At 46.4% G+C, this 26,056-nt stretch overlaps 9 protein-coding genes across 9 annotated transcripts; 5 read left to right on the top strand and 4 right to left on the bottom strand.

Moving 5' to 3' along the window:
- Positions 1 to 885: 885 nt before the first annotated feature.
- Positions 886 to 1,400, top strand: PAAG_03119 (hypothetical protein; the record flags this gene model as incomplete). Its single annotated transcript, XM_002794528.2, has 2 exons — positions 886 to 963; positions 1,086 to 1,400. The coding sequence occupies 2 exons, from the start codon at positions 886 to 888 to the stop codon at positions 1,398 to 1,400; spliced, it is 393 nt and encodes a 130-aa protein (XP_002794574.2).
- Positions 1,401 to 3,578: 2,178 nt separating this feature from the next.
- On the top strand, positions 3,579 to 7,072 carry PAAG_03118 (bud site selection protein; the record flags this gene model as incomplete). The annotated part of the gene is made up of 4 exons (XM_015844857.1): positions 3,579 to 3,717; positions 3,884 to 3,954; positions 3,992 to 6,908; positions 7,014 to 7,072. 4 exons carry the CDS (start codon positions 3,579 to 3,581, stop codon positions 7,070 to 7,072), a joined length of 3,186 nt encoding a protein of 1,061 aa, XP_015702063.1.
- A 1,522-nt stretch (positions 7,073 to 8,594) lies between these two features.
- On the top strand, positions 8,595 to 10,128 carry PAAG_03117 (hypothetical protein; the record flags this gene model as incomplete). Its single annotated transcript, XM_015844856.1, has 2 exons — positions 8,595 to 9,417; positions 9,503 to 10,128. 2 exons carry the CDS (start codon positions 8,595 to 8,597, stop codon positions 10,126 to 10,128), a joined length of 1,449 nt encoding a protein of 482 aa, XP_015702062.1.
- Positions 10,129 to 10,708: 580 nt separating this feature from the next.
- On the bottom strand, positions 10,709 to 13,010 carry PAAG_03116 (acyl-coenzyme A oxidase; the record flags this gene model as incomplete). The annotated part of the gene is made up of 5 exons (XM_002794525.1): positions 10,709 to 11,386; positions 11,453 to 11,549; positions 11,616 to 12,152; positions 12,206 to 12,579; positions 12,648 to 13,010. 5 exons carry the CDS (start codon positions 13,008 to 13,010, stop codon positions 10,709 to 10,711), a joined length of 2,049 nt encoding a protein of 682 aa, XP_002794571.1.
- Positions 13,011 to 16,596: 3,586 nt separating this feature from the next.
- Positions 16,597 to 17,057, top strand: PAAG_03115 (NADH:ubiquinone oxidoreductase 11.6kD subunit; the record flags this gene model as incomplete). Its single annotated transcript, XM_002794524.1, has 2 exons — positions 16,597 to 16,853; positions 16,970 to 17,057. 2 exons carry the CDS (start codon positions 16,597 to 16,599, stop codon positions 17,055 to 17,057), a joined length of 345 nt encoding a protein of 114 aa, XP_002794570.1.
- Positions 17,058 to 17,691: 634 nt separating this feature from the next.
- On the bottom strand, positions 17,692 to 18,837 carry PAAG_03114 (hydrolase; the record flags this gene model as incomplete). Its single annotated transcript, XM_002794523.2, has 4 exons — positions 17,692 to 18,054; positions 18,154 to 18,232; positions 18,347 to 18,633; positions 18,775 to 18,837. The coding sequence occupies 4 exons, from the start codon at positions 18,835 to 18,837 to the stop codon at positions 17,692 to 17,694; spliced, it is 792 nt and encodes a 263-aa protein (XP_002794569.2).
- Positions 18,838 to 19,287: 450 nt separating this feature from the next.
- Positions 19,288 to 22,645, top strand: PAAG_03113 (mitotic control protein dis3; the record flags this gene model as incomplete). Its single annotated transcript, XM_015844855.1, has 3 exons — positions 19,288 to 19,306; positions 19,370 to 19,675; positions 19,731 to 22,645. The coding sequence occupies 3 exons, from the start codon at positions 19,288 to 19,290 to the stop codon at positions 22,643 to 22,645; spliced, it is 3,240 nt and encodes a 1,079-aa protein (XP_015702061.1).
- A 455-nt stretch (positions 22,646 to 23,100) lies between these two features.
- On the bottom strand, positions 23,101 to 24,831 carry PAAG_03112 (MFS transporter (Mch2); the record flags this gene model as incomplete). The annotated part of the gene is made up of 2 exons (XM_015844854.1): positions 23,101 to 24,468; positions 24,583 to 24,831. The coding sequence occupies 2 exons, from the start codon at positions 24,829 to 24,831 to the stop codon at positions 23,101 to 23,103; spliced, it is 1,617 nt and encodes a 538-aa protein (XP_015702060.1).
- Positions 24,832 to 25,213: 382 nt separating this feature from the next.
- Positions 25,214 to 25,702, bottom strand: PAAG_03111 (hypothetical protein; the record flags this gene model as incomplete). The annotated part of the gene is made up of 3 exons (XM_002794520.1): positions 25,214 to 25,395; positions 25,506 to 25,527; positions 25,574 to 25,702. 3 exons carry the CDS (start codon positions 25,700 to 25,702, stop codon positions 25,214 to 25,216), a joined length of 333 nt encoding a protein of 110 aa, XP_002794566.1.
- Positions 25,703 to 26,056: the final 354 nt, after the last annotated feature.

Raw genomic sequence — 26,056 nt, 5'->3', positions numbered from 1 at the left:
CTCGGAACCAGAACCATGCAGACAAGGAAATATTCTGTTTCACTGGCTAATCGTAATACATCTCGGTGATTTGGCCCCGTTTGTTCCTTTTTTCCAAGAGAGCTGTCTATTTTGTTTTCTTCCATTTCTTCTTTCTTCCTTATCTTCAAGCGTTCTCTCTTCGCCGTCGTTTCTTTTTATCTGGATCTCTGATATTAATTATCAATAAATCCGTCTGGGGGGGAGAGGGGCGCAGAGGGAAGGGGTAAGAATCAGGACTAAGAAAGAAGGGAAGAAAAAAGAAGAGAACAGAGCTTGAGATCAATAAGGGGGAAGGGGATGGAAGGGGGAGAAGAGGAAAGAAGGGAGTGCGTGTTGAGGTTGGGGAAACGGGAAAAAAAAGAGTTATGAAGACCGAAAAAAAGGTGAGGGTGAAAGAATCGCTGGTTGTTGGTAAGCCCTGGGCTGGCGAGCGGGCAGAGCAAGCAGGGCCGTATCGTACGGTATGGTCCGGTTATGACGTATGGCTCGGTAATCGGTATCTGGACTGCAATTCGCCAATCACAGGCCCCCAACTCTTCCAGCCCTCTTCCACTTTACGGCTTTAGGACTAGCTGGCAGTTGGATAGACCTCTGGTTTAGCCGTATTAGGAACACCTCCTCGCCCACGGGGCGCTGCCAAATTGGCCTAGCTCGTTGCTGCGGTATTGTCACAGCTTGATTTCTGCCCTTTCTGTCCTGCTAATTCAAGAACTCTTTTCGCAGCCTCGAAAAGCCAATCTTGGGGGGAAAAGTTTATATTTCGATGCTTTTTTCGTAATCCAAGTTTCAATATCAGTATCAAAATTTCATCTCAAAACATTTCATCCTAGGCAATATTATATGTCCCTTTTGTTTTTGATGACTATGCTTCTAGACCATAGCCACAATTCGGACAGCCTCTCCGTAAAGACGCTAGACATAAGTGGACGGATTGCACACGATGTGATTATTTTAGTAGTGCCGGTCCCAATGACTCCAACCCATTTATGATCTCCACATTCATTAACTTTCCCCAGAGATGCAATTCACCAGCAGCAGCTAATTATTAGATTACCTTTTAACAGCTTCTGTGGAGCACGGGGTCTCCAGTTCAGTCAGCCCTCTATTCAGCCCACACTGTCCAATGCCAGTGTATACTGGATCAACTTAAACCATATCCCAACCCCTTTTTGGCGCAGACATATCAAGCTATCCTCAAGCGAAAATATGCAACTTCTTCTTCAGGCCAATACCTACCTACCTTCTCCGCAAGCTTTCTCTCCATGCAGACATATAACCATGACGCCTTCGGCAATGGCCGAAACCCCAATCCTCCAAGTCACAACGACGTGATCTCCCCGTCCCGTTCCGTCTCCCAGCGCCGCAGTACAGTCCTGTAAACCTGTGTCTGTCCTGCAAGCTCGTGCAATGCATACTGATATTGCAGCGGAAATGCATGGACTAGCACCCTTAGCTTTGCAGATTACTCATTTTTCCATATTTATTTCTCGGGGGAGGGGGGGGGGTTTGTCATCTGACGGGTTATCATTTGACAAAGCGCTTGATCCTTTTGCGGGGAATTCCATAAGCGCCAGCCTTGTTTTTAGGACTCTTATGGTTTCTTTTTATCTCTAGTTCTTCTTTCCTCTCATTTCGACTATTTTTCATACCAGGCCAAAGATCATCCATTTACTTCTAACCCCGATTCTTCTGATCAACCAGAAAGTTCTGTCTGGAGAGGTGGCCGCTGAATAAATTGAGATATTTGATATCAAGCTAGAAAGATCGTGGGAATCTCAATGACTGAATCTTTGATGATGTTATCAAAATCTGAATAATCTCTCTCTCTCTCTCTCTCTCAGCTCTGCTGTTTATCTCCACCCTCATTGCTAGCATGCATCTCCTACCCAGCGAGGCCTTTTCAAAACCATCAAGGATGGGGATTTTGGAAAAGACAAAGGGTTGAAGACAGGCAGGGTATGTCCAAGTTAACCAGTTAGGCGCGATTGATGAAAACCCTAGCATGGGATAAATACTAATTGCAATGGTAAAATATTCCGGGAAGGGTGCGATCTTCCCTCTAGACCCGTAAATAGCGGAACTTAGGACTGAAAACGCCTTTCCGTAGGTTCCTCGTTCATAGCTTATTTTAACCACTCCGCATTGCTGTATCGTAGTAGATATTTACCGGTTGCAGATCAACGGTTCAGGTGTAGTTGAATGGTTGGAACGAATATACTGAATATTTCACCCGGCACCGGGCGGAGAGTTTCATCCGTTAGCTATTCATGGCATATTCCTCAACTTGCTGACAGCTCCCGGTTCACCGGCGGAAACAGTTGAAACAAACAATGAAAAGTTCTTGAACACACCTTTCGTTTATTAATAGGTAGCAGGCTAATTGTAGTAACTCGAGCCAATGTCTACCGTCTCTTCTTTTGTTTCCAACTAAAATGGATAAAAGTCAATATAACAATAGAGTTAGAGCCAAGAAAGCAGCACGGCAAGGAGTTTTAACCCATTTTAGGTTTGATAAAACTACGGGTTACTTTCAGGTGAGTTTACGTTTTTCTGGGAAATTTAAAAGGATCTTCAAATATAATGGAAGGGTAGATAATGAATCTGAGCTACGCCACTTGGCGTGGCTTCCATAGTGAATCTTGCTCAGGAGAATAAATTTGGCGTTTTATATGCAGGCGGGGGATGCCGCTGGTTGTGTTACTTTCCTTCTCGGCGAGTTACATGGGATCGTACGAGGTCCTGCCCAGGGATACGTGCCATATCCAGGATATCTAGATTCGAGCGTATATAAACCAGGTCAACCGGGAAGCTTCCGTCCTTTTTGGATCAGAATGGTTTCTCGCCCACGAGGAAGACAAAGTGAGAGGGCGGAATCCAGGGGAAATATAGCAAACTAAGTTACTCATGCAGGAGAGGAGTACCGCGGATTGACTGCACTTTGAGGATCGGGGCTAGATCTCGGGGGGGTGGCAAAATAAAATAACAGATATGTAAGTTGAGGAAGCGCATTGAATGTCAGAAGCAGCATCGGGGATATGCAGCGATGACTTTCAGGCTCCCCCGTGTCTATAAAAGATGGAAGGATTTGCGTACAAGGTCTGTTGAGAGATCTGCAGGACAGAAGGCGGGGTGGGGAAGCACTGAATCCACGTGACAACAGAGAGTTGTTCCAACTCAGCCTTACTGTTTTGGGTATATCACATGACATGACATTTTGTGCCAATAAGGTTTAGATGTGGCTTGTGCTAAGTGTAATTTATGATACCAAACTGTACCGTATTGTTTGTTCTACGGTATTATTCTCACGCCTACCAGAACGTCTTTCCTTATGCCCAACCCCGTTGATATACTGAACTGTATCAGATGGTATCAGGCCGTATCGTCAGCTCATTCTTTTCCTTCCCAGCCCAACGCAAGACTTAAGACTCTCTTTGTCCAACGTCGAGTCTCTTCTTCTTCCGTTTCGTGTTATGGACTCTTTGCCGTCATCCTCATCTTCTAATTCTCGAGCTCGCCATATACGTTCCGCCGCCTTCGATCGTGCTCGTTCTCCCGTGATGCAGAAGATGGCTTCAGCATCTGGTTCGGGCGCTGCTGCTACTACTGCTGTTGGTGCTGGCGATGCAAATGCCTACCTCACCACGGGGCTCGAGAGCATCCTCGGGCTCAGGAAAATCTTCCACGAGTCGAGGCACGGTATGTTGTATCCATGAATGCCCATATATTCCTTGATGACCCTGCATTTTATCTGTCGTTGTTATGCCCACTTGGTTGTTCAGACGGCTGAAAACGAACACCTTGTCTGGGATATATCCATGTGCTAACTGTTGCATTTCTTTGTTTTCTACGGATTTTCTACGAGGCACAGCAATCGGACAAACAACTATCACAGATCGAGAAGAGCGTTACACACCTACTCGTTGCGACAAAGCAGTTATTGGAGACTCTCACACAATGGTCACGACAACAGGCATCGGAAAGCGAGGTTTCGGACGTCTATGTCCGCCTAGGATATGAATTTAATCTGGCCTGTAGGGCGTTTGGAGCAATTGGCGTGGATACTACAGATTTGGGGCCCGTGCCAGATCTTCTCCGGACTATTCTAGAAGATACCCTTAGCCAAGATGCATCTCTGGAGAGCCTAGAACGGTATCTGCCCCGTATACGGAACATCATTGTCAATTTACTTCATGGCCTCAAGAAGAAACAGGCCAAGTTGCGGTCAAGACAAGTTAGGGATGGCAGGCCCACGGCACGACAGGGGAGCTCTGGTAGTTGGGGGAGCGGAGAAACCAGTCTGAACCAGACGGCGGATGAGGCTTTATCCTTGCCTCAATCACCGCCTAAGCGACAGCCAGACCCTTATCGTCAGGGTGCGGTGACAAGCTATGGTGAGCCAGGAGTCCCCAGAAGCGCCTCCTCTTCGAATTGGTCCAACGATCGCCATGGGGGCTCTTTTGCTGAAAGAGCTGAAAGGGACGCTTCCAAGCGGGAAGCCCAGAAGTCGACATTTTCTTCAAACTCGTCTTTGTCGAGTAACACAATGCAGAATATTCCCGTCATGCATCCGCCCTCTGACCAAAACTTGAATGGACCTCGCTACGGGACTAGCCAGGATTTCTCCACACATAACTTCCCCCATGCCCCGCCGCCCACTCCGCCCGCGTCCAGACAAAATGATGCCATCGGAATGTTGCAGAGAAGTGGTGAACTGGAACGACGAGCATCGAGGAGGTTTTCTGCTTATCAAATCCAAAAACATTTGGGTCCCTCTCCTAACGGTGTCCCTGTTATCCCACCACCTCAAAACTCACCGATCCCAAATCGTGGTCGAGATGTTCGCGAGTCAATGAATGCTGTGCGCCTCCGCGGATCGTACCTTCACCATAAGCAGCGTTCCAATAATCGGACTGTCGAATCATCACCAGGTCGACCCTCCACGGTACCCGAGGGTGGAGAGCCAGCGTCGATACCTCAAATTGACACATCGGTGACATCGGTTGAAGAGGCTAGTCCTATGGCTAAAACCCCAGTCGATAAGATTGGTTTCCCACCTGGGTTTGACACTAGAGATACCCCAGGTGGTGACTCTCTACCTTCTTTATCCCAGATTTCCGAGCGTGACTCTAGTGCGGAGCCAAACGATAGCCAAACCGGAAAAACTACTGAACCGCATTCTGCACTCGCAGATGAGACCAAACACGCTGAAACCAAAACTGCTACAATCTCTGATATTTCACCCCGCGGTCAATTTACTCCTGAGCCAACCCCTCCGCCTGGCAAAGAGTTAACACTCTTCTTACAGTACAGGAGCAAAATTAAGAAGTATGTCTTGCCAGAAGGTTATTCAGAGTTAACTATTGGACGTCTACAGCTAGCCTTTATTGAAAAATTCGCTTGGAATACCCATAACAATGGTACCGATTTGCCCGAGATATACCTTCAGGATCCCGTATCTGGTGTTCGACATGAATTGGAAGACCTTAACGATGTCAAGGATCGATCAGTCCTCGTATTGAATGTCGAGCCACTCGATGAAGTAAAAAAACATTTCGACGAAGGAGTCGGGGGTATCCGCCGTTTAATTGAGAGTGTCCGTGAAATAGTTGATGGGCAAGGCGCTTCCATCCAAAGATTAACTGATGGTCAGTTGGAAGCTGCTAAAGAGATTGCTCGCCTTGCTGCGGCCCCTCCTCCAGCCACGCCAGCCAAATCTAGGGTTACCTCGAATAGTTCCGTACCGGCGACTGGAAATCATGTTGCCGAAGTCCAAGATCTCCGTCGCGATCTTGCTACACTACGTCAGACTTACACGAGTTTCACGTCAGACATGGCAGCCTCTATGAGCACAATCCGGGCCAAGGCTGGCTCTGTGAAGAGTGTGGCAAATGAGATGACTGTCCCATCCTTTGAGGGCGATGCGTGCCGTGCTCGTGTAAATGCAGGCAAGAAGGAGCTGGCGGACGAATCTGAAAAGATCGTTGCTCGTGTGGATGATCTTCAGGATCTCGTTGAGGACCTTCGAAAGGATGTTGTCACACGTGGTGTCCGTCCGTTGCCGAGACAATTGGAAGCTGTGGGGCGGGATATTAGCGCCGTATCTAAGGAGCTGAAGAAGATGCAAGAATTCCTTAAACGGGAGAAGCCTATATGGACTAAGATCTGGGAGAAGGAGTTACAACTCGTGTGCGAGGAGAGGGACCAACTGACAATGCAAGAAGATCTGGTGATCGACCTTGAGGACGATCTCGAAAAGGCAACACAGACATTTGCCCTTGTGGAGCAGGCCACGAAACAACAAAGTCTGCAAACCAACTCGAACTCAAACTCAACCACCGGACCCCAGGGCTTCAGAGCTGTCTCCCGCAATATCCCAACCAATGAACCGTTTGATCCAATGAAGGCCAAGGATCACCTTCTGGGAGAAGTAAGAGCACTCCTTCCAAATCACAAAGATCGACTTGAAGCTATAGAGCGCGCGGAGAAAGCGAGACAGAAAGAACTGAAGACTCGAAGAGTCGGTCCCCTCCAAAAGGAGCTGGGGAAATTTGTCGAAGAAGGAAAACTGAAGAAGAGTGGCGGGTTTGAGGAGGTTGAACGGATGCGGAAGGCTAAAGATGAACGCATACGAAAGGAGGTGTGGGATCGAATGAATGGTGCAGTCGCTGAAGTGGAGTCAGCCTTGCCCGCAACAACACTTCCTCCTGCAGATGACAAAGACGAGGAGAAGGCTGATCTTGCTGGGGGGCCAGAGACCTCAGTGCCGGGCCCAGCGAAGGAAGTCCCAGATGAAGATATTGGCTCTGGTTCCGGTGATGACCCCACGCCAGGTGATGACCCCACGCCAGGTGAGACCGCGAAGACGACTATATTACTACCTGCTCCTGGTACGTAAAGAGCAAGGGATTTTCAATATAAGTATTTACAACATATATGCGAATTCAACTACAAACATAAGGAGACCTCTCTAACCTTAACCCCCGTGGGCTTAGCTTCTTCAGCTCGCAAGCGTACATCATGGCTCTCTTCCATATTCTCCAATTCCCACTGAATATTGGAATCCCCAACCCCTCCCCCCCCCCCTCCCTACCTCAACACAAACCGTCGTTTTGTTTGATTTTGGGGAGCGAAACATATTGGAATCTTCTTTTTTTTTTTTGCGTTGCCCGTGAATAAAGCTGGGTTATTATCAAGTCTGGATATTTGCGTATTTTGGTATTTTATTGTTTGTTTTATTTTCTTCGTTCAATTTATCAACTCTATTCCTTTTTTGTTGGTCGTTTATGCTTTGCTAATTGATATTCACTATAATAACACCCTAGTCCCGGACGCTGTGTCGGTAGGCCTGCGTCTTATATAAAACCTCATTGTCTTGCAAGTGGTTGGTGTCCTGGAAGTTTGGCACTTAGTCCCTTGATTCATTTTTTGTCCTTTGCCCCTCCAACTCCTGCTTTGATCCAGCAGATCATTCATCCTCACCCTTCTTTTTGTTCTCATTGAACCTTTTGTCGCATCTCTAGCTCTGCTAGTATGTTTTTTTCTTGCTGTTTTACCGTTGGCATATATATACTTGGATAGATAGCGGCTCTCCTTTTATGTACGTCCTCTTCTGTTATCCTCATTTTTTTGTTGTTACCGATACCCCAAGACACACACCATTTTCTTTATCATCATCTACACATGCACATGCTCTTAACTATTATTTTCTCGTTTCCTTAGTTACCATTTTCCCCATTTTTCATTTTTCATTTTTATTTTCATTTTTTGTTGAAACCTGTTTCTGGTGTGTCTTAACGCGATCGCCGCTGAGCAGGCGCCATCAGCTGGTTGGTTGGTTCGGGGTGCGGAAATGGGCATAAGCTTGGATGAGGGATGATTTGGATAGTGTCCATTTATTATTACAACCCCCGATATTTATTTACTCTTGCTTATAGTCCTGCTGCTGAATCTTCGAGTTTGATTTCATTTTTTCCTACCAATAATACGACATATATATTTTCTCTTGACATTGGTGTTCTGCTCCGTATTTTCAATGCTGAAGTGCTATTATATATTGCTGCACAGTGAGGTCACTCTACATCCAAGCCCGGCCTACAACATTTCAAGACACCTCCAACCAGAAGCTCTCTTATCACCGCCAACTGTGTGATACGAAAACAAATGAAACACTGCAAGAATCGTAAATCCAACTCCCGAGACCATGAATATTCTCATTCTGCCACCAACTTTACAAGTGACCGTTTTCATTTCTTGTTGTATGAAGGTCTTGGAACGTCCAACACCTAGCCGAACATTGTTGTCTTATTCTGGCACCCCCTGCAAACCTGAACCTGTGACAGCGTTCATTCGCTAAAGCGCACCCCTTATAATGATATGTAGTTATAACATACCATTTTTGCTGATTCTCTTATTCTTCGCATATCTTCGGACTTGCACTTTCGAAACCAGTCACTATCCATAATTCCCAGTCAGCGCATCTTCGAACTTTGCACCTAATTCCGTACTTCAATCACATCGATCTGGTTTTCAAGCTAAATAGCCAGGAAGCTAACAAAGGCTGAGCAGGGGGCCTGATGAGGTGGCTCCCCTCTCCAGCTGTCTACCAGAACCACCACCTCGTCCTTTTCCTTCACGCCTCGAAACTCCTAGTAACGGCTGCAAGTGCCACAGGGGTTCTTCCCAACGATGACATATCTGATATAGAGCTCGTGCAGGAGAGACTGGTTCAGAGGGATGTGGAGATCCAAAAGCGACTGGCAGACCAGTCGCCGGTTGGCGTGAGGAAAATGTCTGATGATGAGGGGGAGAAATTTTGGCTGGATTATTGGTATTTCGGTGACGATGTCGGTGGCGCTATACCACAGCAACAGCAGAAATTTGGTCATGGAAACAAGGGGAAGGATAGCGATATTTTTGGTGGATCGATGGATCCGGATGGCTTCACTGGTGTCAATGAGAAGGGGGCAAAAGGGTGGGAAGAGCTCTGGATGAATAGGTCCATGCCGTTTTTATACGCTCCGCTCCCATTACATGCAGCAGAGATAGGAAACGGGGATGGAGCGACTCAAGATGAAGCAGGGGGACGAGACCACTCACTGCGTCTCCTTGGCCGCTCATTGCGGGGGTGGATGGCCCGAGACCAGGGCCGTATGTTCAGGAAGAGAGATTTCCGATGTCCAGCGGACACGGAGCCGTGCATGTCAATCAACCGGCCGAATAGCTGTTGTGGGACTGGAAGCAAATGTATACTTGTTCAAGATCGAGATGTGGGTTGCTGTGGGCGAGGTGATGAGTGTTCGGGTTATCTGATTGAGTGTCCGAAGGGGTTCAGGGAGTGTCGTGATTACCCGGGGGGTGGATGCTGTATACCTGGCTATTCTTGTGTGGATCAGGGGTGTATGTTTTTTTTTTTATGTTTATCCAAAACTACGTCTCCCTTAACGCTGTGTAAAAGCGATTCAACTAACCATCTCAAACACAGGCATCTACATCTCAACAACAATCATCACCGCAAGTCCCCCACCACCACCACCACCACCACCACCACCACCACCACCCTCTCTCCCCCCTTACCCCACAACCACAAACCCCATTGATCCCCCTTACCGTCGAACTTCCAACCCCACAACCACTATAACCACAATCCCGCCGCAGCTATTCACCACTACTACCCCTGAAAACCCAATTATAACCGGTTGCCCCACCGGCTTCTACGCCTGCAGTGCCGTCCACCATGGCGGCTGCTGCCGCATCGGTCTCGATTGCAACCCCACTTCCTGTCCCGAGATCTCCTCAGCTACTATTGTAGACGTCAACGGTTTTACCGTTGTTGTACCCGTTGATGCTGCATATTCTTCTGGTGGTGCCAGAGCACGGAGGTGTGCTGGGGGCTGGACGAGCTGTGCAGCCTCTGCGGGTGGTGGCTGTTGCCCAGATGGATTTGTGTGTGGGCACGTTAGTTGTACGGCTTCAGGTGGAGATAGGGGCACGGCGGTGGTGGGGAAGACGGCACCAGAGAATGGAGTGGGAAGGGGAATTGGATCCGGTGTTAGCGCTTGGATTGGAACTTGGATTATGGTAATGATAATAAGTGTGGTGGCTTGGTAAAAATCTGGCAATCATCAAATTTTCGTTTTTGATTTTAAGAATGTATCCAACCGGGACCTTAAGAAATGTGGCATTTGCAAAGATGTATTCTTATATAACTTGGGTAATGGGATTTGCTTTTATCTGTGATTAATATAGACATCTTCTGATTTCGTTCTTCTTGGATATTATTGATGGGCCTGGAGCTCCTTGATGTACAATTTCAGTGAATAAGAGGACCAAACTTCGAATTGAACCCATATACCTATTATTTGCATTTTATACCGTGTCTTATTTTCATACCCGTTATTATGTATCTCTGTGTCTATTTTTATGTTTTGATATCCCTTGATGTTATCCTCATGAGAAAGAATGGAATCAAAAATAATTAAAAAAAAAAAAAAAATTGGAATAAAAAGAAGGGGCAGGACGAATAAGGAAAAAAAGAAAGAAATCGATGTGAAAAGTCAAAATATCTATGCCCAATGAAGAATGACCGGGATAAACCATCCGATGCTCTAAAAACGTACGCAAAACAAAAAAGAGATCTAATAACCAAACAGAAAAGGAGACAGAATATAGAAACCCAGACGGGATATATTTAAAGCTTGCTTTGTCTCTTATTCTTCACCAATACGTCGGTAGACGGATATGGGTCGAATGTTATATTGTTAGCGGGATTCTGCTCGCTGGCTCGGTAGAACAGGTCCTCGTAGACCTTGCCATCGGAGCGGCCCAACGAGCTGTCGAGCTGCCAGTCTGGGAATTTCCATGCGTCAACAAGTCGGACGGCATGGGGCCTAACCTCGTCAAGCAGGGTCACCACTGCCTTCGTTCGTGTGAGGGTGATTTGACGGATGGTCACAGCACCGGAGGTGAAGAACTCGGCGGATTCACGGTCTAACATATTGAGGGCAAAAAGACGGAAGAGTTTCTGAAGGACTGCGGTCGTGTCAGGGTCGAGGGCAGATGTTGTGCTAGGTGAGGAGAGCGCCTCGTAGAAGTTCTTCACCACAAGATATTGGGAGTGAGCGGTAGAAAGGTGGTAGAAATCGATGAGCAAACTATTCCAGGAGCGCTTTTCGACATCACGGTGCTTCAATGCCTCGAACGTCAAGTAAGCGGTACGCCATGCAAAAGCATCTACGATTTCAGCGTCGCTGTCAAGAATATCGAAGGCGGCTCCCGTGTCTTTGCGGCTTAGGTAACCTTTGAGAATACGGCAGGTGTCGTTATCCGGGGCTTGGCCGGCGAACACTGCCCTAGCAGATTTAAGGAGCTGAACCCAAAACTATTAGGTGATTTTCCTTTCGTATTAACTGAAACTCTTAATGGTTGGACTTACGTATCGTGCGACTTGTTGGGTCAACATGTAATTGTCTCCCTCCCAGGTAGTTGTTGGCAAATAATCGGCATACCAGGGACCGATGCCGCTGTAGCTACTGTAAGGGGGTTAGTTTTCCCCCCTTAAAAAGCATAAATTGACGCCGAAAATAACCGAAGCGTACCTATACCCATGTCCACCACACGCACGACGGCATACTTCTAATCCTTCAGCAGCTATTGTACTTCCAAGGGCTTTCAGGCCACAGGAGGTGGAGTGGAGATCAGCGAGAAGGATGGCACCAGCCTTCTCTGAGCCACCCGCAGCTATCAGCTTCTGGTTTTGTTCGTACATCTCCATCATTCGCCGTCCAGTAAAATGGAGAGCAAACGTAGCAGCAAGGAGAGGCAGAAGTCGAATCTGAACCATCTTGTAATCCAGAACCGGGTTTTCGCCAGCGGTCTTATCTTTTGCATCCCGGTCCTTGAACTGCCTTCGAATAGAGCAATATCTCGTGGCAATTGTGACGCCTCGGGCTAGGACGCTGCCGGATTGTAATACAATAGTGGATCGAACCCAGGTCATAGTACCATAGACGAGAGAAGCAGCGGCCGGGCGCACATATTTACTCGTAGCGGGGTCCACGTGAGAGAAGCGTGCCAACATGTTTACATGTGGGATCTTAACCTTGTTCAGAAGAAGGAATCCATTATCCATGGTACTTATGATTGTTAGAATCTTCTCAAAATCAAAGCTGTGTTAGAATGAACAAACTTGTAACCAAATTTAGGTCCAATATCTCCCACATGAACTCCCTCGAGTGGTTCATGTGTCTTCAAGTCACGGATGGGCACGACGAAGGGGTGAGGTCCGTAGCGTTTGCCACTAATAATCAATTGGGCCATAACTATGGCGTGGTTTGCCGTTTTACCCAAGGAGCCAATCCACCATTTGGAAGCAGTCAGGGTCGGTGAGTGCATAACGAAAGTCTTGTCCGTGGGGTCCCAGGTTGCGGTGGTTTCGAGACCTTGAACGTTGGATCCATGACCGAGCTCGGTTTGGGCGTAGCAGCCAATGATCTCATACCGTTCTGCTGGCTCTAGGAAAAGTTTTGCTTGCTCTGGAGTCGACTGGTTTCTGAGAGTGACCTAAACAATTAACGGTTCGCTTAGCTGTATTTCCAAATACCCCAGTTGAGTGCGAAGATGAAACTCACCAAAAACATACTCGCATGGAGACCGTAAGGGGTGGGCTCGCTGAGAAGATTGTTGGCCATCACGAATTCTTCGTCAGTCCAGTTGTGCTGCTCTCTCAGCTGTTGAATGCGCTTAGCCTTCCCGAGGGATGCTGTCAGTCGTTCCACACGGCCCATAGATAGGTTCTGGGATTTATCAAAAATTTTCTCATTTTTCATGATGGCTAGAATCTTCTGTTGTCTGTCAAGCACCTCCTTGGTATGAAGCAGCTCCCCCAGCTTGTCGACTGAGACATTTGAGCTGTCCCGCTCACGCTGTAGGAGCTCTGAACCCTGTGGGCCAGCAGGCTTCAAAGCCTTCACCCACTCGGGAATGGGGGCCATTTGGAAAGCGGAGGGGTGTAGATTGGAATGAGGGAAGGGGAGAACGGAGAGTCAATGCGCACAAGGACAATGTGAACGAGAGAAGAGACAGGGAGGAGCAGAGAAAGAAGGAAAGGAAAAAAACGAACCCGCAAACCCCGGGAGGCGGACAATATAAGTAAATGTCATCAGGTTCCGAAGAGCCCTATGCCGAGGTTGACCAGAGCATTTCTGGATTACGTAACGTAATCCACCACCCCAACGCCCGTTTACACCCAACGCCCGCCATTTCGCCATCACTATGATGAAATATTTTCAACGTTATTTATTTCAACAACGCAATTAGATTTTAAGATGATATATTATAGGATGAAAATATATATAGAAAAATTACATATAAAAATATATAGCTAATTCAGTAAACGTTTGTTTGGCTTAATAACTCACCTGGAATGTGAAATCTTGGATGGAGGCAGATTCAGCAAGCAAGCAGTCATTAAATCAGTAGAGATTGCAATATCGTCATATCCCTCTGGCAGTGGATCCGTGGGCACCCTGGCAGGGCTCTGAAAACGTGATTTAGCCACTCTTTGCGAAATCGAGGGTCTACTTTCCTGATTAGGAAGGTGATTTTGGAATTCTTCAATCATCTTCTTATTCAATTGTGATTGTAGCCGTACAGCAGCTTGTTCTTCCTTTTCTTTTTGCTCCTGAGCCTTTTTCTCATCTCTAAGCTCCTTGTCAATCTGCCGTTGAGCAGCTCTTGCAGCCTTATCCATTTCCTTTTGCTGTTTTGTGGCCTGGCGAGCTGCCTCCCGCTCCATCCTCTGCTGGATGATATCTGCCTCCTTCTGTTCCTCAAGAATAGTGCGTTGCAGCTTTGCATCCTCCTTACGAGCTTGCTCATCCTTTTTGGCAACCTCTGAGGCCGCCAAATTCTCGTGGATGCTCTGCACCTTTGCCGGCGAGAAGAACTGCACCAATGATGGATTCAAGGGATCTAGCAACCCCATTGCCCTGCCACGCTTGCGACATCTCCTCTCTTGATTAAGAGCTTTTTGAAGCTGCCGATTCTCTATTAAAAGAACCTCTTTATCAAGAGCAAGATTTTCCTCTGCACAGATCACCTGGTTGAGATCATTAGATATTGGATGCTGCTGTTGCTTGACTTGCTTCACCAATTTCCGCAGGCCAACAATAGAAATAGGTGTTCTTGGTGGTAAAAAAATTCTCCGGGGGGGGGGGGGGGGGGGGGGGGGTGCAAGGTCGTATTTGAAGCTTTTTAAGAACGCGTTCCGGATCAAACGGATGTAGGCCAGTGGCAGCAAATGCAGCTTCAATATTTGAAGATGTAACTGTCTCCTTCCACGCAGTGTCAAAAAGCTGCCAAAAAGACCTCTTTGTAGTGTGTATGAATCCCATTCCAGTTCTCATTCGTTCATTCAGTTGTTTGGAATATGATTTACCCAATGATCCAAATATCCCAACATCTAGCGGCTGTAATCAGTGTGTAGAATGGGGAGAAAAAACAGTGAGTAGAATTCAATTCTGATCTGCATAATTGATGAATGCCATATTAACATGGGATGAGTGGCCATCCAATATAAGAAGTCTATATCCACGGCCTGCCTTCTTTTTTGTAAGAGGTTCAAAGATCTTCTTTAACCACATTAACCCATATTCATCATTGCTCCACCCATTTTCTGAAGCAGTGAAGTAGGCCTGATCCTTTTCACTATCAAAATCTTCAAGCCAAGTATCTTGCATATCTCTTGATTCCCCTTGATATATGAGAGCAGGTGGGAGCGAAGTTCCATCTGCGCAAATTGAGGCAAGTAGTGTTATGAATTCTTGACTGCCATCCTGGCTGGCACCTATCATACAGCCTGATTTGAGCGAATTAATCGATACAATACGTTTGAGGGTGTGAATGAATCCTAATAGGAATCCTTTCTCATCAAAGTTGGAGATATTTGCAGGTTCAAGGTTGTATTTCATGATTTTTGCCTGCAGCTGAAAAATTAAGATAAATTAGCAAGATGAGAATTAAAAAAGCAGTATAAGAAAGAAATCTATTACAAGATCAAAATAATGCTTGAAGTATGCAGAATTGTCTGCAATCTTGCATTTTTGGTCGATATTTCACAGGTAGAGTGACTTGATCACATCCTTGTGGCACTCGCAGAACTGAGCCACCCAGTTGACTCCAATAGGTGCTTTTAGAATCTCAACAACGAGATTATGAAGGATTTGGGGCGTACAACGGAAACCGCGATCTGCTAATTGATTGATATGAAAAAGGAGCCGTTTTTCTTGCAAATCAGTGAGAGCTTTGCAGTGGATAGAGCTTGCTTCCTTTCTTGACATTTGAACGCCTCTATAACGCCTTGACAACATATATCAGCTGATTCCATATTTTTTAGCGGTCTCAGTGTAATTAGGCATTAATTGCGCGTTCAAATCATCAATCGCGGCTTGTATAACTGCTTCGTGGTGCATGTTGTGGGTGGTTAAAGATGAATGAAAAATGAAGATTTGAGCGGGCGTTGGGTGTAAACGGGCGTTGGGTGGTTGATTACGTTAACCATAGCGGGTTCCTTTGCGGAGAGAATTGAACACTCCCGCTTTGGTTTATGTGGCCCGGGAGATTCGTCGCCTCCCAAAAAAAAAAAAAGAGAAAAAGAAAAAGGTCCCTTGTTCCGGTGATTGTGAGGTTTGAGGGACGGAGAGAGAGCTGGAGCTAATTACCCTGAACTAAAACTTGGCCTCCTAGCCTGGCACGAAGATTCGCATGATGCGCTGCTAAGGAGTTTGCCAGAACATCCAGGAAATGAATGCACTAAAATACATTCTCATCTGCGAAAATCGTGATAAAAGTTTCGTACTTTCGCGCCGCTTGACAACGCTTAAAGTCAGTGAAAACATGCATCTTCCGGTGAGCTAAATAATTATTTGTGTTATACAGTATTTCTTTTGTTACATTTTTTTAAACAGGCTTTCACATTTGCATCTCGAATAAGGAGAATGAGAACAATAATAATTATTATTCCAGGTGTCGAACAGGTGTTCCTAACGGTGGTCGTGATAGAGGAGTATGAACATAACAACGACCCGCGACACTTTAAACGCCACCTGTATATGTTGTGGATAGTATACCGCAGTTCTTTAGAAAGACACTTAAATATTCACCTCTTCTGCATGATGTAGCAGATCTCTAGCTTGAGCCCCCTGGAAGGCTTAACTATGCTGCTGACAGGCGTCTTACCAAGCGGCGCCTAACTAATTTCGCCTAACAGCGCCAACTGACCAATCACGGCCGCCAAGTGGAAAACATACCGACCACTTAGTTACTCACCAACTGGTTTGGATTCCGACAACTGACCAGCATCAATTTCAACTCAACGCCCAATATATCTCTGCCGCAGCACTCAGTGGTTTAGTCTTCTGCAGTCATATACTTTGCTATCAACATAGGCAGACCCTTCTGAACTCTGTCTACCGCCATTGGCGACATATCCGCGTTGCCTGCACTCTCGAAGGCCCTTAATTTAACATTGGTTCCCGGGACCATCCTCTCTCGGCACAGCCGCAGCTAATCAACCACAGAATGCCCGCACGGCCTCCTTCTCTTCCTCTGAGATCTCGCTGCATCCTCCGTTTGTCACAGCATCGTCAGGCGTTCTCGACGCAGAACTCGCTCCGTGGCGACCATGGTGACCATTTCGATCCGCCAACCGGATGGCTCTGGGGGGTGAAACCCGGGCACAAATACGTCAAGGAAGGATGGGAAGGCCTATGGACTTATGGCTTTGTTGGTAGTTTGGTTGTTGCTGGTGTTGTGTATTGTTTCAAACCTGATACATCGTACGTGTTCTCTTCTCCCCTTTACCAATCTCCCACTCTTACGACCACATCGATATGTCCGCTGTACGTGAATGTAGCTAGAAAGGCTAACAGTTACTTTCTTGATCATCACTTAGGATACAAGCATGGGCCCTGGAGGAAGCCAGAAGACGGCTAGAGAAGGAGGGCATCCTTGAAGACCCCGACGCGACAAAAGAGCAATAATCTACCTGACCTACACTGTAATTCCGCTGTACATAGAACTTCCAAGAAATGGTGAAAAGCCAGTAAAAAAGAAAAAGGAGGGGGAGGGGGAGGGAAGGAAAAGAAAGAAAGAAGAAAGGAAGGAAGGGAAGGGATATAGTTACCGCCCCACATATAAATTTCAGACAGTTCGCACAGATTCAGTATGGGATGAGAATGTGAAGAATGCGGAGGAATGAGTGGAGTTTGTTTTTATTTTTCAGGCTAGTCCTTAACGATGCATGTTTCTGGCACTGCGCCTTTTCTGTTCTTATCGTTTTCCCTTAATTTTTTTTTTTTTTTTATTTATATTGGGGTGCTATCCATCTTCTGTTTTAAGTCGCTTGGGGAGGGGGCCTGAGCTGCATTTTCTGGATTAACTGAATCTTTATCCAGCTTCTAGAAAATACCATGGTGATGTAAAATTATTGCTTCTATAAACACCGACCTTCATATACAATGTCTAGAGAATACATTTTTAAGTGCTTGTATACGAAAACACCACCTGTCAATTCTCAATCAGACAATCCTCAGTCGGTCCACCACTATCCATCCAACGATAGAAACACACATCCTGATTAGCAGAAGCACTTCATACCACCTCAATGACAAATATCTAATATTCTGGATAGACATCTATCCTTCTCAAAAGTGGCATCTCCCTCCTCACCTTTTCTAGAAGTTCCAGATCAATATTGGCAACTGCAATCTCCGGCTCTTGTGACAGGCTCCCATCCCCAAGCTCAGCAACCACCTCTCCCCACGGATTGACGATCATGGAATGTCCGTAGCTAACCCTCTTCGAATTATGGACCCCAGCTTGGGCGGCCGCAATGACATATGATTGTGTCTCAATTGCCCGTGCTCGGAGAAGGGGTTCCCAGTGTGCTTGACCCGTAGGCACGGTGAATGCGGATGGGTAGGTTATTATCTGTGCACTTTGTCGCCTGAGGGATAGACTGACTTCTGGGAAGCGGAGCTGTATGTATGGGGATGATTACTAAACGGTTCCTGGTTGGGCCTGGTACGGGCAAAAAGCTAAGAGGGGAAGAATCATATATATTTACGCAGAACATACATCGAAGCAGATGCTGAGGCCAACACGGCCAACTGGTGTGAAAAATGGAGGTAGAATTCCCATCCCTTTTTCGACACTCCTGTTTCATGTGCTCGTTAGCAAATATGAAAGCAGTATATCTCCGAAATACCAAGAAGTAAACGAAGTAAAATTCGAACATATCCTGTGTATTGCAAAGCATAGGTTCACGGACTTGCTCTCTTTCAATACAGGGCCATCCTTGATGTCAACATCAAACAGATGTAATTTTTGATACCGTTGCGTAATTTCCCCAACTTCGTCAATCCATATCAACGTATTCTTCACCTTCTCACCCCCTTGGGCTGGCTCATGAATTCCCACATTGATTGGTATTTTGGATTCCCGAGCTTCTTTCTGCAGACCGAGAACGAATGCGCTCCGCTGTACAGGCTGAGCGAGCGAGACGGTTTCTGACGGCGATGTGGCTATGTAATCTGATGCTTCAGGAAGGAAAAGCGCCTAATTGTGCTTGTAGTATATTAGGTTAGAACCAAGCGTAGTTGGCTTCCAATACCCCAATCACTCTGGTTAGGGGTGGAAAAGCTTCTGTGTCGCATCGGGTAATTCTTGGGCTTATTTAGGCTAAACATTGGCAATCACCTTTGCGCCGGCCTCAACAGCCTTTTTAACAAGTATTTGACATTGAGACAAGTTGTGTGCCATGCTCGCTGTCGAGCATAGTTGGCCGATTGCCTTTGTGACTTGACTTAGTAAAACCCTCCACTGACATGGCACGGATTAAACATACTGCAATTGCCATTTTCACGATCCGGTATTCACATCATTATTATGTGCATATGTGCATATATCTATAAGGGTATTATCAAGCAGTAAATATCCACTTCCTATCTGATGTTGAATTCATTTAGGATTAGAATATGAAGTAAAACCAACTAACGGTTGATATTGGCGCAAGTCGGCGAAAAACCACCGGTACGAATAGTTAGTTAATCACGTGTGTGAATAGCCGCAGCGGGAAACTTCCAAGTAAAAAAATTTAATACTTGTTTAGGAAAAGTGGACTGTAATGAGACTACACCAGCATCTCTATCTTCGATATCATTATAACTGGAATTGAACTGACTTGTCAACATAACTACTCATTTTTTCGATATGCCATCTGCCAATTATAGTATACAGAAATGCTAATAATAAAGTAGAAATCGCCTTTGTTGACCACATCGCGCTCGTCCAGGAACGTTGCTCTCACGCAACTCAGTCCTGGTTTGTCGCCCCGAACCACCTGGACCGGGTCGCAATTTGAGAATATTCTACGAACCCTATAGGCTCTATTACAATTCCAGGATGAAAAGTTTAAAGAGGGGTCACTCTTCAAACCCGCTCGCCGCCAATGTCTCGAGCAAAATCTTCGTCAGGTCAACTAAAAGCGGGAAGGCCCAGAAGATTGTACGGGAACTATACCTACGACAAGACATACCATGCTCCTCGAAGCTATGTTCTGTGTGCTTGTCATACGCACCAACTGACGCCAATGGAAATGGTTAGAAATCTACTTGCGCAATCAGTTATTTATCGATGCTAACTTATGGGTGAAGTAACTCCGTTTGTGCTATCTGAGCGGCCCGCTGGCACGAAATCATTTCCCCGAGGCCATTACATAATGCCAGATACGAATGCGCTTCTTAATGGCATGGACCTTTTCGAACAGACAGGTTCTTTTTACGATGTGATTATTTTGCAGACAGTGCTGGAGGAGTTGAAGAACCAGTCTCTAGCTCTATATAACCGACTGATTTCCCTAATTCGGAGCGAGGAAAAACGGTATTACCTATTTTTCAATGAATTCCGATTAGAGACCCATGTCAAGAGAAGAGCTGTGGAAAGCATTAACGATCGAAATGATCGGGCCGTTCGAACAGCAGCAAAATGGTATGAGGAACATCTTCGCAATGCGGTGAAGAGAAGCAATATAGAGCAGACTGCCCCAGATATAGTTGTCATAACCGACGATAAGGATAATCTTCGTAAAGGAGAACAGGAGGGAGTTACGGCCATGTCGTTATCTGATTATGTTTCTGGCCTTGAGGATTCCAATAGACTGCTTGACATGATCAACGAAGCTAAGTCTGCGCACAGTTCCAGGGCAACCAGGGGCCAACTGTTTTACCCTGAGTATTACTCTATATCTAAGATGATGACTGGTCTTCGCGCTGGAACTCTGCACCAGGGAGTTTTCAATGTTTCCCCCTATAATTATCTCGAGGGATCAGTACAGGTAGCAGCTTTTGATAAATCTCTCCTCATTCTTGGTCGAGATAACAGTAATCGAGCTATATCAGGCGATATAGTAGTGGTGGAGGTTCTTCCAAAGGACCAGTGGAAGGCTCCATCGACAAAAATCGTGGATGAGGAAACAGTCACCAAAGATGAAAATGCCGAATATGAGGAGAAGGAAGCCGTGGTGACGGAAAAGGAGAAAGCCCTACAGGTGGAGGTTCGCAAAGCGCACGTAAAGACTACAGAGGGTCGACCTCAACCAACAGCTCGGGTGGTTGGGATAGTAAAAAGGAATTGGCGCCAGTATGTGGGAAATATCGACAAGATATCGACAGCGGCTCAGGCTAAGTCTGGAAGGCGACAGCAAACTGTGTTTGTCATTCCCATGGATAAGCGAATACCCAAAATTCGGATACGAACAAGACAAGCACAGGAACTCTTTGGCCAAAGAATCCTAGTTACGGTTGATGCCTGGGATCGCGATTCTAGGTACCCAACGGGCCATTTTGTACGGTCTCTGGGAGAATTGGAAACCAAAGGAGCCGAAACTGAAGCGCTACTTCTCGAGTACGATGTTCAATATAGACCGTTCCCGCAGATTGTGCTTGACTGCCTTCCTCCAGAAGGTCATAACTGGAAGGTTCCACAAAATATGGATGATCCTGGATGGCATGATCGCAAAGACTTACGGGAGTTACTTGTCTGTAGTATTGACCCTCCGGGCTGTCAGGATATCGATGATGCTCTCCATGCTCGCCCTCTGCCTAATGGAAATATTGAAGTCGGTGTCCATATTGCCGATGTGTCCCATTTCGTGAAGCCAAATACACCTATGGATACCGAAGCTAGCATGAGAGGCACAACGGTATATCTTGTGGATAAACGTATCGATATGTTACCTATGCTTCTGGGAACGGACCTATGTTCTTTAAAGCCACATGTTCAACGCTATGCCTTCTCAACTATCTGGGAAATGACACCTTCCGCCGAGGTCGTATCGTCAACCTGTACCAAGTCTGTCATCTTCTCTAGGGAAGCTTTCAGTTACGAACAGGCCCAGTTACGCATCGATGACATATCGAAAACTGACGAATTAACAGAGAGCATGAGAACGCTTTTGAAGCTGTCGAAATTGCTCAAACAAAAGCGAATGGATGCAGGAGCACTTAACTTAGCGTCTCCGGAAGTCCGCATTGAAACCGATTCGGAACTATCTGATCCTGTGACAGACGTTAAAACCAAAGCCCTGTTAGAAACCAACAGCTTAGTCGAGGAATTTATGCTTCTCGCAAACATCACTGTGGCTTCCAAAATTTTCAAGGCATTCCCCCAAACCGCCATGCTTCGACGCCACGCTACTCCACCACCTTCAAATTTCGAAGAATTAATTGCCCAACTCTCTAAAAAGCGCAATATGACCCTTGATGTATCCAGCTCTCTTGCTCTAGCAACTTCTCTTGACCACTGTGTCGACCCTGCCAACCCTTTCTTCAACACTCTTATTCGTATCCTAGCGACTAGATGCATGACTTCAGCTGAATATTTCTGTGCAGGAGCCCACGCGGAATCTGAATTTCGCCACTACGGCCTTGCCTCACCAATTTACACCCATTTCACTTCTCCCATTCGGCGATACGCGGATTTGGTCGTCCACCGTCAATTAGCTGCCGCGATAGGCTACGAAGGACCTGGTGCCTCTGCCGCAGAAGGTCTAGCTACCAGGGGTCGGCTGGAAGATATTTGCAAGAATATCAACTATCGCCACCGTAACGCACAGTTTGCTGGTCGTGCAAGCATTGAATACTATGTCGGGCAGGCGCTCAAGGCGCGTGGGGAACAAGAGGCGTCTAAACTTGGGGAGGGCAAGGGTACGAATGCGGGAGTAGATGAGGAAGGATATGTCATGCGTGTTTTCGATAACGGTGTAGTTGTTTTCGTGCCACGATTTGGCATTGAGGGTGTTGTGAGGTTAGAAGATTTCATTATTCCCGGAAGTACCCAAGGGGATGGGAAACACGTTGCGGCAAGGCGGGAGAGTGAATTTCATGTAGAGGATTATTCATTAAAGGTTTGGGAAAAGGAAGGGGAGAATGGAACTGGTGGGGATACGAAGAAGAGTGTGGTGGTCAACTTGTTTGATAGAGTTAAGGTTAATGTTAGCTCTGTGAAGGAGGAAGGGGGCCGCGGTGCTGGAAAGAGGAGAGTGAGAGTATTGATTTTGGGCCTGGTTTGATTTAGATTGGGTCACTGGGAGTGATATATATAAATAGAATCCTTTTTGACTTAGAAACCAAAGGAAGGCTCATTATGTTATAGGAAGCAAAGAGTACACACAATATGCACAGGATCATGGACTACAATTCTAAATCTTTTAAACATAAATGCAAAGTAGGAATTTCTTGATAGGTAGCAGCTTTTTCATCCACAAGGTGAATGTGTGCACTCTGGTACGTTCGATCACGTTTCCCTCAACAAATATACAGGAGCTCTTTTCAAAAAGTACACTTTATAAATTCTAACATATGAATGTACATGTGTGATTCAGATGTTGATGTAAAAGCAAAGCTCGTACTATCTATGATATCTCAAAAATGCAAAATGAACAGTGAGAAATCAATAAATCTTTTCTAAGATCCGATATGCCAACGTTCTTGTTGCATGGAGTCCTCTCATCATCAGTAAGAATCGTCATATGATATCCCAAGTAAGCAGACTGCGGAGAAGCACAACTGGGTTCCATATGCTTGGTCTGGTCGCTGTAGCAATAGGATCTGTACACGTTACTGGCGGCGCTGCTGCGGGTTGGTTCGACGGGTGTATATTTTCCTCAGGCACGCAAGTGGTGTCAACTGGAGCTGACGTGAGGAAGCCCGAATCTCCACCAATCTTCATCGTCCTCGCAGCAATCGCGGCATCAGCAACAGCCTTTCTTTCCGCAGCAACTTCGTTATCGCCAACTTTCCAAGCGCGTACGACCCACAAACACAATGCCCCGACAATATATGCAAGTCCCGCAAATAGCTGCGCATACAAATAGGCGCGGTTCTTCTTCGAGTTGTCCTTCACGAGAACTGCTATTGGTTCCGAAACAGTCGTGGGGGGAACCATTAGAACCCAGGTGATGCTTAATGCGCTGGGGAGCTGTTGGAGACCGACCACTTCAGCACACACAGGAACGATAGTGGTCCAGAATGTCCCTGCCACGGTTCCCGCGACGATGGCGAAGAAACATAAAAGACCCATGCTTTGGGTGGGGGTCCAGACGGCTAAGCAGAAGACACCGCAGAAAATTGAGAGGATGGTGGCCATGTTGAGCCGGCCATAGCGATCACTGAGTAAACCGATGACCGGACGTCCCAGCCCCTGACCAAGATTGAGAAGAGCACCTACGATGCTACCCTGACGTGCAGTGAGTCCAATCGATAGCGCAAAGTTGGGGAGGCTGAAGAGTACCACAACGTATCCTAGTAAGCTGAAAATGCCCCATCCTTGTAAGAGGAGGAATTCGGGCCGTTTAAGCAGGGGGAAATGAAATGCTTTGTATTGGGACCCAGTAGCTTTGTTTCGGTCTTTTATTAAATTGGCCGCGATGAGATTGACGACAAATGTGATGAGGCCAAGGATACGGAATGTCCAGCCAAGCCCCAATCGCGATATCATTGATCCCGTCGCCAAAGAATAGATTAAGCCACCAATACCTGAGCCGGCAGCCGAGATGGAAGTTGCAATGCTTCTCTTGCGGAGAAACCATTGAGACGTAATGCCCACGGAGCCAATGAATAGCAAACCCATGCCGAAGCCGAAACAGACCCCTTGGCTTAGAAAAAGTTGCCATTGCTTGGTGGCAAACGAAGCCCCGATGAACGAGATTGTTTGGAGTACGACTCCAACATTAAGAATGGGTTTGTTTCCGAAGAGATGCACTAGATGCGTTACCAGAGGGGCTACCAATAGACAGCATGACATGCTTAGGCCGCCGGTAAAAGCGTAGGTGAGATCACTGGCATCGGGGAAAATATCATGGGATAGATAATAAGATAGAAAGACAGCGTATGACTAGCTTAGGGGTAGCAGGGAAGCCTATGAGCCAGTTGTTTATTATTTTACCGGCAAAGCCATAAAGAACACAGGTATCGGGAGGGCGGAATATTGATCAGGATCAAAACTTACACTGTTCAAACCCCATGTGTTCCCATTGATCCATGCTGAGCACGCCACACAAACCCATCCATATCCACCATCTGGTGGTGCATCGTCCGGCGGTTTATCGTCTATTCCCTCGTCAGACTGTTGGGTTATATCACTCTCCGGAACCTTTTCTTCTGGAGGTCTGCCCTGCCTGGCCGATAGCTCCACGGGGGTCTGATGTGAGTCAAACCCAGCCTCAACCTCAATGTCGTTTGAACGATTGTTGGTCATGACTTATCGATACATGGCCGACGTATCAATATTGATTCCAAAACACCCTATAAGAGTTCGACCGTCTGTATGGAATTTTACCGGAGAGTCTGACGTGAAGGGGGAATTTTTCGCCAGCAAAAACCATGCAAGGAGAAAGCAGGGAAGTTTCATAAATATTTGGATGGGAAATATATTAGTTATGACAAATTTATATATATCCCTTCGATTGAACTTTCAAGGAAAATAGTTCCGGAGATCCTTGAATAACCTAGTATCCTCACTCTCGCTCTGGATTGACAGCGCGCAACAGATAAAAGGGACAAAAGAGAATATCTACAACAAATGTGGATCTCATTGAAGCGGCTGCAGTGCTGTTTCCCTTAGCCGTGGGAAAATGTGGTCAAAACTTGACTAATGTTTTGCCGCGATGTGGGGGTATTGATGTCGTCCCCGGCTTACTGCAACCAGTCGTGGTGAGTATAGAGTACCAGGATTCTGGCTTCTCGGACTTATGGAAAGGCTTTTCTGGTGCCGACACCCCGAATTGCGGGGGAATTTGAGGCAGATGGGGGCCATGGAGCGCTGGGTCAGAGGCATCATTAACTGCCTAGGTAAGACTTGTCTCCGGCATAGTTTCCGGATAAGTTAAATGTAACTAACTAACTGATGGAAGCTCCAAGGCATAGCTATACCTCGTTGTTCAAGGGTCATGGGCTGCCACTATATTAGAAGGTTAAGGACTTGTAAATTGGAACCTCACCTCCAAGGGTCGGGATCTTCCTGATCGTAAATTATTGTGTAGTTCCGATGCGGATTCAGCCTCCCAGTCAGTCACGTGGCAGTTTGTTGCCGCGTTGTCATCGCGACGGGTCACGTGACACGATGACATGGCGTTTGTTGACGCGATGCCCGGAAGAAGAAATATTGAAGCCGAAGAGAGCGAGAGACATGTAACAGACTTAGCGTTGGTGGATGGGACAAGGCGAGACAGCCCGAAGATGGGGAGTTATATATAAATATAATCTTCTCCTGAGTTGATGATAAAATCTCTTGCACTCCTCTTTCCAGAACATCAACAATAAGCATTATTATTAACCCGCATGCTCATCGATATCTTGTCTGTTCCCCTCGATCTACATAAACATCCAGCAACAAAGAATATCTTTTTGTATATTTTATATATATCAACCGCCAACGTATACACAAGACCGTATTGTTTTCTTGGCTGGCAATTTAAGCTCAT

The sequence above is a fragment of the Paracoccidioides lutzii genome (assembly GCF_000150705.2).
Source record: "Paracoccidioides lutzii Pb01 unplaced genomic scaffold supercont2.8, whole genome shotgun sequence".
In the NCBI taxonomy this organism is placed as follows: domain Eukaryota; kingdom Fungi; phylum Ascomycota; class Eurotiomycetes; order Onygenales; family Ajellomycetaceae; genus Paracoccidioides; species Paracoccidioides lutzii.
Note: the sequence above shows the minus strand (reverse complement) of the source record. Positions and strands in the feature narration are given on the sequence as shown.